Consider the following 12069-nt stretch of genomic DNA (forward strand, 5'->3'; position numbering starts at 1 on the left):
AAAGTTGTGGACGGATTTTGTTGAAATTTTCAGGAAATGTCAGAAATGGCATAAGGAAGAACTGATCAGATTTTGGGAGTGATCTGGATCACTGTCTGGATCCAGGATTTTTTTTTAATGGATTCTGTACTATTGGAAGATAGGGCTAACGGCGGAGGTCTGCACTCTCCGAGTGCTTTTCTGGTTATACATTTAAACATTGTCATAATATTTTAAGTACAAGATTTTTGTCCTGTTCCACCATGTCTTTCATGTTAAAACCTGGCATCTATTTAATTCAGGTTGAAGTATCTTTAGATTATAATTAGCAAATTCTGTAGGTGAACCGATTTCTTCTTTGCCTTTGTTTCCTGTGATTTAGGAACTTGGGGTGGCTGTGGCTAAACAGAAGAGTTGTTCGTGGTTCTTTCCACATCTCCTGAAGTCTAGATGTCAGAAGTGTCCTTAGGCAAGACACTGAACCCCAGATTTCTTTTTTTTTTTTTTTTTTTGTAAAGCCAGCAGCAAATCCCTGTGTGTTTGGTTTAGGTATTTTGATGGGCACTCACCCATGCATTAATGGCAGCCTCTGTGTATTTGTGTATTTCAGTGGGCAAATGTGACGTGTGTTTTAAAAGCACTTAGTCTGAGCATTTCTGGTGTCTTCTTTCATTTGTTGCTCTTTTTTTATCTCCTTACTTTTCTTTGCTTACCCTTATTTTTTATTTATTTATTTATTTATTTTTTGCATATATATCATAAATAAGTGTTTTGGATCATCAAACCATTGCCCTCTGAACCCAATAACCAGTTGTGCCACCCTTGGCAGCAATAACTGAAATCAAGCGTTTTTGATAATTGATGATGAGTCTTTCACATTGCTGTAGAGGAATTTTGGCCCACTCTTCTTCACAGAATTGTTTTAACTCAGCCATATTGGAGGGTTTTCCAGCATGAACTGCCCATTTAAGGTCACACCACAGCATCTCAATTGGATTTAAGTCCGGACTTTGACTTGGCCACTCCAAAACCTTAATTTTTGGGGTTTTTTGAGCCATTCAGAGGTGGACTTGCTGGTATTTCTTGGGTTGTTGACCTGCTGCATAACCCAAAAGCGCTTGAGCTTGAGGGCATGAACTGATGGCTGAGCGTTGGCCTTCAGGATTTTCTGGTAGACAGCAGAATTCATTGTTCCATCAATTACAACAAGTGGTCCAGGTCCTAAAGCAGCGAAGCAGCCCCAGACCATCACACTGCCACCACCATGTTTGACTGTTGGCATGATGTTCTTTTTATCAAATGCTGTATTATTTTTACACCAGATGTAATTGGCAGCACAGCTTTCAAAAAGTTCAACTGAACTCATCAGTCCACAGAATATTTCTCCAAAAGTCTTGGGGATCATCAAGATGTTTCTTGGCAAATGTGAGACGAGCCTTTGTGTTCTTTTTGTCAGCAGTGGATTTGGTCTTGGAACTCTCCCATGATGCCATTTTTGCCCAGTGTCAGTCATGAACACTGACCTTCACTGAGGCAAATGAGGCCTGCAGTTCTTTGGATGTCATTCTGGGTTCTTTTGTGACCTCCTGGATGAGTCATCATTGCACTCCTGGAGTAATTTTGTTTGGTCGGCCACTCCTGGGAAGGTTCACCACTGTTCCCAGTTTTCTCCATTTGTGGATAATGGCTCTGACCATTGTTTGCTGGAGTTCCAAAGCCTTGGAAATGGCTTTGTAACATTTTCCAGACCGATAGATTTCAATCACTTTGTTTCTCATTTGTTCTTGAATTGCTTTGGACAGGGCTTTGGACTACTGAGCAAAGGTCCAGTTCTTTTTCTCCTTAGACCAGGTGAGAATCTTGGGATGTCTGTGGTTCAGGAGTGGCTTGATACTAAGAACACAACACTTGTAGCCCATTTCCTGGATATGTCTGTGTGTGGTGGCACTTGATTCCAGCTTTAGTCCACTCATTGTTAAACTCCCCTGAGTTCCATTTTGTTTGACAATGCTCTGAAGGCTGCAGTTATTCCTGTTTATTGTGCACCTTTTCTTACCACACTTTCCCTTACAGTCAACTTTCCATGAATATGCTTTGATACAGCCTCTGAGAACAGCCTGCCCTTTCAGGAGTGACCTTCTGTGGCTCCTTGTGGAGGGTGTCACTGATCATCCAGTACACAAAGTAGTTCCACCCAAATAAAATGCGTTAACTTAGCCAGAAACAATTTTGTCGAGTGACCTAAATGTAAATATGTTGGGTCAACATGATGTATTTGTGTTACTGTTACTTAATTACCATGGTTCAAGCCAATCAGATTTATAAGAATAAATGTAACCCACCAACGTGATTGCCTAAGGCCCTTTAAACTTGTACAATATTGTGGTAAGCTGTGATGAAAAATGGTTCAACACAACCTGAATGAGTCAAGCAAGCACTTATGCAATAAGTTCAACAAGCTTTCTTTTATATAAATCACAAATACAGACGCATACAGACAGCGTAGTCTGCAGCATTAACCCCTTCACTCACAGTGTTGTACTTGAAAAAACATTTTCCCCAAAAAACATGAACCAATAAACAAAACATGCATGATTATAACTTTGCAATGAAGCATGAACAGTATAGAACAGTAGAAGAGTGAATTCTTTTGCACAAAACAATCCCAGAAGTCCCTGCTCCAAGCAGCTGCTTCCTGGATCACTATAATATGATTAGGAGTTACTTAATTTTATGCTTCAGGTTAAGAGATTACCTTTTTATCATATGAAAATGGACATAACAGTAATTATTCAGAAAATAAAATAGTTTTGACACAGTATGTATATATATACAGCAATTTAATAAACTCTAATAAAACACTCAATAACGAAAAAAAATCATCCAAAATGCAGAAGAAGACAATAACTAACTGTTGATAAGAGTTCAGCACCCTCATTGTTTTCTGTTTGATGGATGATAAAGGATTAAGCTTAACTTGTTCCACACGGGATGTTTCATCTTAAGATGACTGCTCCTCCACTTTGCCAGGGAGGGGGGAGGGACACACCTTTTTTGGTCTTTGATTGATATAAAATAGAGAGGGGTACTCCTAATCAAGAATATGCACATTACTGCCGCCTACCGATCTGGAGATGTAAGCAGAGGTGATTTGCAATTTGAACTCATTAGAATTAGGTTGTGTTAACATAAATTAGTCTAGTAAATTTTAAGTTGTTGCATGTTATGTTAAAACTACATGATTTAAAAGTGTTCAACCATAAAACTTGATTTTATATAATAGAAGCTACATGTTAGACTTAGATTCATGTAACAGACATGTTGTTGTTTTTTTTGAGTGTACTAAACTTATATACTGTGTTTTTTAGAATAGTTTCTCCATTCTCTCATTCAGAAATGATGTTTGATAGATATGCTGCATTGTACCACACAAAATTAGCCACCACAGCAATCTGAGTCTAGGAATTAGATAAGTCTTTCATCAAAGCTGTAGACACATTTTTATGATTAGCTGTGTCAGCTAAGCTTTTTATAGCTCAGTTTCATATAAAACCATGCCAAAGCAAGTCTCTCTCATCTCTCAATCTCATGTCATCCTTCTGCTAGTAACACAGGGAAGAGAGGGTAAACAAGAGGACGAATGGGGGTTAGATTAATCTCCCATTGGTTGCAGTTGTGCTGCTTGCTCCTCCCACTCCTCTCTGTCCTCCCCTGCTCCTTTTCTAGCATCCTGGCTCATCATCAAGCTTGGAGATGCAGCTTTACTCTGCTGTGAGAGATTTATATGTTTGGTGAAAAGCTGAATCCTGGCTCTACCAAGAGGATTAAAGGATTTTTATGTTTTTTTTTTCTTTTTAATTCTGCCTCTTTCCCATTATTGGGCCCTGCCACATGCCACTGGCTAGCCTTTAACCTTCTCTGCATCTTTTGATTGGGAGACCTGCCATGCTGAACTGGGTGCATTCACTTTTCCACAAGCTTTTTCTGTGGAGTAACTTGTACTATTGGTCACTTACAGATGTGTTTATTCTGTCTGTCAGCACTTATGCAACCATAGTGATGATGAACTGAGGGGTGAAATGGCATGTGGTTCATAGCCAGCATCAAGCTTCTGCTTTTGGACACTTTATTTTTTTTTTAATATTACGTTTGCTTGAAACAGTTGGCATCTTGCTTTGCGTCTGAGAGATGTTATGGTCTCCGAAGCTATCCCTGTCAAACATCCACGTGCGTCTGACAGCCAAGGGATTACTCCGAAACATTCAGCTGCTGTCAGGGTGCAGGAAGAACGCTGTGGTTTTCCAAGCAGGTCTGTCTGTTGTTTTAGTCACAACAGTTTCTGCTGACATTTTCATGTTTTTTGGTTTGCTGTTCATTTGTATCTTTGCCAAAACTATTTCTGTTTGCCTCATGCTAAGACCAGTGCAGTTAGCTGTTAGAGAAATCTATTTTTAGTAAGGCTACTTGCTAGTTGCAAAACAGGGGGTTCATCTTTCATTCACCTACCTTGTTTGCCAAAACATGACCCTGGACAGAAGTATTTTAAGATACAAATCTTGGATTGAAAGCCATTTTGTGCAAAAATTGGCTCCTTTTTAAAACTAAGTTTGAAACATTGAGAGAGCCTAACTTTTGTGGGAACCTTGTATAACTGTCATTTTTTTTCCTTCAAAACACATACATGGGGTTTTAAATGGTGTGCTCCTGTTTCACCCTGAGATGTACCAAGGTTATTTTGGTTCTTGGTTTCCCAGTTGAACTGTGTAGGAACCATGTTGTAGTTGCTGAACAGGTTTGTAGAAACACACTATCTTCCTTTTTAAATGATCTTTTCCTAGTTTTCTATTTTCTACCAAATAGGGTAACCTATATGATCCCAGAGGTTCGATAGGATTAGAAGTTAAATGGAATAAACACTTTTGTTTATGGGTTTGACACAAGCAGAGCCTTTGGAATGACACACTGAGAATAATTGTCTAGCATTGTGTCATCTATGTCATCTTAGCACAAGTGTGTGATTGTGAGGGCTCTCGTGGTTCATCACACTTCGTGCCACCATGAAATCTCCCTTCAAAGATATCGCTGTTATTTCAGTATGGAATAAAGAGGGCAATGTGTGTCAAACTTGTATTTGGATATTTTGATGAAATTATTTGCAGGTCTTCTTGTGCCACATAACTGGAAAAATCTGTAAGCCTTCTGAATTGTACTTCAAAGTCAGAATTCATTCAGGGGTAAAAAGAAATAAATATGATGTTGAAGCAAATATATCTTTTGTGCCTTAAAATTAGACTGTTTTTTCACTATATAATCTCTAAGTTATTTGCCCACCTCTTACATTTTCTCAGAAGCTCGTACCTTTGTCACGTTGAATCATTTAAGTGTGAGGCATTTTTTTTTTTTAATTCAGTTGAATTATGTCTGCCTGTCAAACTGATAGTCAAACTAATAGTGGGGTTCCTTATTAAAGTATCTAAAATGACACCAGGCAATAAAATAATCGTTTTTGTTAAATGTTGAGTAGGCCAAGCAAATAGTTAAGTTGAATAACTCCGTTTTACTTCAGTTTTAGTGGAAAATATTTCTAAGCCTAAGTGATATTTTAACAACATGATGGTAACATAATGGTAGTACCTTGACATCCTTAGTCTGTCAATAAGCTGAGCTTTACTGTGTACCCAGTCTTGACTGTTTTCTGTGTCTTTGTGCTCTTTCCACAACCAGCAGGGGGCATTCTAATTTAAGTAAAAGCTTTTCATATATTTAGAAAACTGTATTTTAACAGTAACTGAAAGCTGAGCTGCACAGCTGTTAGGCTTTATCATTAAAAAAGGCTTTGTTTTGACATTTCTTATCGTCTACAGGAATATGATGAAAAAGAGAAGAAGATATCCATGTGCTTAATTGTTCTTAAATAAGCTTTTTCTGTTTAATTAAGGCATAATTTGCACCAGAATTCTTACCTTAACCGTATTCTACCTTAACAAAGGAGTTTCATTTATCTTAGTCATGCCGTTTGTATAAGTATAGTATCATTTTAATTTTGTTCCCCTTAAGGGCACTGTCTATCTTTTTGTCTTGCTGTCTACTCTTCCATTTTATTTTGTAATTTTATTTCTACCAGTCTGGTCTTTTTGCTACCCTGTTCCTTGTTTGCCCCTCTTCTCCCTTGTATTTATTATGGCCCAATAGGGTATGACCTCAGAGTTCTCAGCCAAAACTGCCAGGACTGTTTTTCTTTCATAGATATTACAGTATGTTGGCCCAATCAGACCAGGGTTCAGTGAGCTGTCTACAGTTGTTGGACAAAAAAGATTTGCTTCTGTTTGGTTTATGCACCCTTTCTGCCAATAGCAGCTGCAAGGAATTATTTTTAAAGGTAACCCATTTTTTTTAATATCTCACAACTGTACAGTGGAGTTCCTACTGAATGTTGGGATATTCTTAAATGATACAATTATATCTAGACTTAACTTTGAACATGCTCCAAGTTTTATGGCTCACAAGGGACAAGTCTAAAAATACTTAATGGACTGGGATTGTGACTACATTGCTGTAAGATTTTAAATACTGAGCTGAAATTAAATACATTAGTTCTACTTAAGAAACTAATTTAGGAATCTAAATCTATATTTTGCTAATTAATCGTAATAGGCTCAGTTGTCAACTTAAACAGCATACAGAGCTGAGTGAGTATTTCCACAGGTTGTTGGTGGTTCAGTGTATTCCAATCTCTGGTATCCTGAGTATGTTTCATGCCAGTGTCTCTGCTAAGCTGCAAACCCATTGTAGTCAAAGCAGCTGTCCTTTGGGGAAGAACTTAAAAACATATGTTCAGTTTCAAAGAAGTTTTTGGCTTCCCCCTCTTCACCTCTTTAACACTCTGCAGTAAATTAAGTTCTGTAGAGTCCGGTCATTGTGTCAAATATTCTTTAATAGTAGGACTGATGCTAGCTATGGTATGGTGGTGATGTATTTATATTGGTGATGTAAATCAAAACTACAGTAGCACAGCCTCGCTAGAATAAATGGTCCCTTGTGACCAGTGTCTGCAAATTGTAGATTAATTTAGGCTATGGAAAACGAATGTTCCCAAAGGCCCTGTTTACACATACGCAGTCCGAGAAGCAACACTGGGAGCTATCAGACTGACTAGTCGGACAGAACATTTCTGGACAGCAAAAATACCCAGGACTTTGACACTTGGAGCTAAATGTGTCTGTAACCCTGACGTGAGTGTATATGGTGGATGGTGCTGCTGTCAGACCACTCAGACAGTATGGAGAAGGATATGATGATGATGAACATATGCTCTTTTGCAGTGGACAAGAGCAAACCCAAGACCAACTACCGCCCACATCAGCCTCAGCAACACGCACCCCAACCCAACAAGAGTAATGGTCCTCCAGATGTGGTACCAGCAAATGTGACCGAGGGTGTAACAAAGGACCAGAGTACTGACCAGCTCAGAGAGCTACTGGCAGCAGGTGATCGCAGATTTGAGGCAGTTGCTATCGTCTTGCAGCAAACTCTATCTGAGGTGAGTTTTTTTGCTGCTGTTGTTTTTGTGGTGGGGGATTCTTTATTTTGTGATTAAAGAACAAAGTATGATCACTTTCCATTTTAGATCTTTTAGACAAAATAATAGAATAAAGATAAACAACACAGGTAGCAGTAATCATAACATTTCTGGAGATAAATTCACCTTGCCTAGTTTGAGTGCTGTTAAAATGGATGTAATTCTTGAGTCTACAGATCACATTATCTTTAACTCTTGTGTTAAAAGGTTGGCTGTGTTTCCAAATACTGGAAATCATGTTTGGGCTGAAATCCAAAATGTTGAAATTATCAGGGTTTTAGTGCACCATGAAGCATGGTGTTTTATAAAACTGGGATGAAAAATAATCGAGTTCTTGCTTTTGCACAACTAGAGAGCCACGCAATTGTAGTCGTACCCACATAGCTAAATATTCCAAAGTGAAAAAATACACTTTATTTTAAAAAGATAAGTTAAATTCTCATGTCTTTACTTCTTTCTTTTGGTTATCCTATAGAGAAAGAGTGATATAGTGCTATGATTTATTACCTACTTGTATTTATACAATTTAAAAACAAGAAATTCTGCACAGATACAAAGCAAACATGAAATTTGTTTTGCAAAAAACCCAATGTGACTAATGTGAAGGTATGAGGGGAATCTCACACAGACATGGTTAGAAGCTGTCAAGACATTTTTTCCAAAATTAATTTTGATCACACCATGATTTAAACCTTCTGAATTTTTACAAACCTGAATCAAAATTAATCTCATTTATAAGGTGGTCCTTAAGCCAGTCATTGGCACATTTAGCAAAGTTACAATCATAAGACAGAGCAAAGGTTGTCCATTCGAATAAAATCACACAAGGATAACGGAAGCAGATTAAGTGTAGCCTTATTAATAAGGATATATCAATGATTTTGTCTACAAGTGGTCAATGAAGGCCAACCAACACGACCATATGTAGAACATAATGATGAGTTAGGGACTGGAGATTTGTTGTGAACCTCAGTACTCCATGGTAGACAATGCTCTCACATTCAAGACATAAAAAAGGACACATGCATAAAAACCAACATCGTAATTAGAGGAATAAAGGTGGCATCAAAAAGTATTTTTGATACAGAAGTAAAAACAAGACATTTCTGAAACAGAAAACCAGCTTTAGTTTTAATATCTTTACAATTTGTTTATTATGAATCTTAACAATTGGTAATCATCATGCCATCACATCACTCTCCAATTTTATAATTGAAGGCAGGTTTGTGTTGGCTTTGAATTTATAAACTTTATAAGTTTTGTATAGTCGAGATTGAAAATCAGTTTTAACTCTGTGTCCTGTACAGCAGCCTTTTGTAAGAGACGAAGAGCTTGATGCTGTGTGCAAGAATATTCTAACTCACTTTGTCTAATATCCAAAAGCTTCTTAGTCCTCCAGTTGTGATGACATGTGACTTTGATTGATCATTGGTTATTTGGGTGGGCAGGCATGCTCCTGAAAGCTTTTAGAATATGAATGTTAAACTTCTTGTTTGTTTTGATGTGTATTATTAATGGTACCACATGATTGGCTTCTAGAAACTGGATGTCCCATGGGGATTATTCCTTCCACAGTTGCAGTACAAACGGGCTTATCCTATCAGCTACCCTCCACCTGACTCCAACCGTCATTCTTGTCAACAAAAAATCAGGAAGTGGTGCTTAGACTCTATAACGAACTGAAATTGCAAGCCCTACACAATGTTTTCTTGTGTGTTTTGGAAATAAACACCAGATAAAGCCTGTGGCTCCTTTCCTGCATGTCTCTACCCCACTCTTTCATCCCTGTTCCTGACTCTATCCACTGTCCTCCTCTCTGAAAAATAAAGGCATACTTGTGCCCTCATGAAAGGATTAACACTCAGAGAAGAGACTGCTAATCTCAACTATGCCCATGTGTGCTACTGAGAAGTTACATAACCCTACACACGACCCTTAGTTGCCACAGCATTGCCACCTTCAACAAACCCAGGCTCTGTATATGCAAGATCCAGGGTTACAATTGCTACCTACTCCACTCGGCCCCTCAAAGGCCCCAAAACCAACTGATCCAACTGTCCTGCTGAGAAAGGATCATCTTTATTCCTAGAATGTGTATGTGCCTTGATGTTTTCTCCTAAAATTAAATGACAATAGCCTGTAAGAATCAGCAGCAGCACAGAACATGTGGACGAGAATCAAGAGGTTGTTTGTCAAGAATTCAGGAATCATGTGGAAATGGTTGTGCACTTGGAAAAAAGTGAAAAGCAAGATAAGCAGCTTTTCCTTCAGTCATACTTTAGAAGTTATTTATGCATTTTTTCTCTGTATAGATTACAGCAACACTCTCTACTGCTGTCTCCCTCTGCAACATGAATCCAGGCATATCCCTTGTGGCAACACTCTGGGTTGCTGCCATTGTGACAGAGTTTGTATCAGTCTGGTTTTCAGCTCTGCAAATGTCAGCAAATAGTGCTGTTTGTTCATTTCTGCTGTTATTAATCTGTCTCACTGATCTAAAGAGTCAAAAGCTAAAGAATCCTAGAAGATTAGACTGGAGTTAAGAGATCTACGTTTATCTGATATTAGTCCTAAAATTATAAATTGTATTTAAGACATACTTTGTGGTCTTTGGTCACTGACTCACATCCTTCCATTCAAGCGACAGGGTTGTGAAACTGATTACATCAACAAGTTTAAAAAAACACTGCCTGTTCCTCTTTGATTGAAAAGCAACAGTCTCAGGTTTGTCATACTGCTGTTGCTCTACCAGCTAATATTAAAGCTCACAGTGTCTTAACACAACTTCCACTCTATACACAGAAACACAGTTCTTAAAGCAAGCATAAACACTTTATCTAAGAAGCGTATTGTCAGACAAGGCATTGTTGTAAATTGTGTACAGTGGAATGTGGTGGCCACTCATCAAGCCCCAGTTGAGAAGGCAGGTCCTTACCATCTGAGTGTGAGAATGTCCCAGCTGTTGACTTGATATGGTCATCACAAGCAGCCAGACGCTAAGCAAGGACAGAGCACTGTTTATCTGTTCAGGTGAAATGTGTTGGCACTGGATCAGGTTTGACATGCCTTCTGTCAAGGAAAAAAAATATATTGTGACATGTTTAATTTTAGAATGCAAATACCCACAAAAATGATTACACAAAAGGATGAATAGTGCTGGATTTCTCCATTTTCTTTGTGATATTTTTATTATTTCCAGGAAAGTGTAACTTGACCTGATGTAGTTAGTCATTGATCTTGGTCTACCATTAAGTGTTATTCTACACCTGACTTGGTATCATATTAATGTTCACAGGGGACATGTCTACGTCTTGCACTCAGCTAGATGCCCCTACAATTACATGGGCTTTACTAACCCAAAGTGATATAGGAACAAAAATATGCCCAGCTAAACAGATAGGAATGTAGTTACAGATAAAACACACATTTTAATTCACTGGGATTTAATATCTGACTTCACTAAAACCCAAAGGAGTGGAGTGATACTTAATGGAACTTGAGAATGTTCCCAAGAGGAAAAGTAAATGTAGTGTAAAATAATAATAATAATTATAGGGTTTAAATAAATGCCTGTGACTGATTAATTTATCTGATTATGATAAGCATTTTAGCATGATTTCAGTTATGATACAAAAGATTTCCAGCAAGTTGTGCTGTTTCTTAATGCAATCTGAGGACTATTAGCCAATGTAGTAAATCAACAAGTGACATCATGGTCTATAAGGCTATACATTGACTGTAAAGACATGCACTCACAGATGCTGGAAATGTGAGCTTGTTTCAGTATTGTTTCATCCTTTAATGGAGGGATGGTGTCCATGAAGTCAGCTAGGTAATAATGGTGCAGAGGGCTAAAGAGATGGTTTAATATAAGTTTGGATGAGTGGTGGGGGATGGTGGAAATGAAACCTCCCCTTATATCCCCTGGGAAGGTCACTGCACGGCACAAGTCCTGCTCCATCAGCCTGATGCCAGACAGCTCTGCACAATTTATCTGTTTGCTCCACCACGGCTTTCTTAAAGTGACCTCGCCTCACTGCTTTGGAGGCTGTTCTTCAGCAGACTGTAGCCAGCCTCTTTTTTTTTTGTAGGTGTAATACGGTAATGCACTCTGCGGTCACTCAGTACAGCAAATGAAGCAGCTTTTTTAGTCCTGCCCCTGATGTAGTCAGAGTGCTCTGTGAGGAGGTGTGTGGTGTTGGTGGTGTGTCCACATGGACCACTGTTTGTCCAGGACGACTGTGTCCCCATAACAGGAGGGGGAGACTCCTGCACAAACGCCTCAGGCTGAGGCTGGATCATGGGCTGTTCTGGCAGCAAAGCGTGCCTTAGTGCTCCCTGCACTGCAGCGAGGGTAATTGGCTTCTACATGGTTCTACTCTGCAGTAAGATAATGTAGATTTGCTGTAAACAAAACGGGAATGGACTTGCTTTCCTTTCGTTAGATTATAATTTGATTTATTTTTGTCTTGTGTTACTAAACCATTGTAGCAGAGGGTCATGTTGAATCA

General features: G+C 38.6%; 1 protein-coding gene across 6 annotated transcripts in view; it reads left to right on the top strand.

Annotated features, from left to right (window-relative positions):
- The window catches only part of mtus1a (microtubule associated tumor suppressor 1a), a 34510-nt gene that overhangs the window by 12969 nt on the left and 9472 nt on the right, over positions 1–12069 (top strand). For all 6 annotated transcript variants that reach the window (XM_041797323.1, XM_041797321.1, XM_041797324.1 and 3 more), the window contains one exon: positions 7302–7519. In XM_041797323.1, the coding sequence (XP_041653257.1) occupies positions 7302–7519 (218 nt within the window). The remainder of the gene's footprint in view (positions 1–7301; positions 7520–12069) is intronic.

This window comes from Cheilinus undulatus, linkage group 10 (genome assembly GCF_018320785.1).
Source record: "Cheilinus undulatus linkage group 10, ASM1832078v1, whole genome shotgun sequence".
Classification (NCBI taxonomy): Eukaryota; Metazoa; Chordata; class Actinopteri; order Labriformes; family Labridae; genus Cheilinus; species Cheilinus undulatus.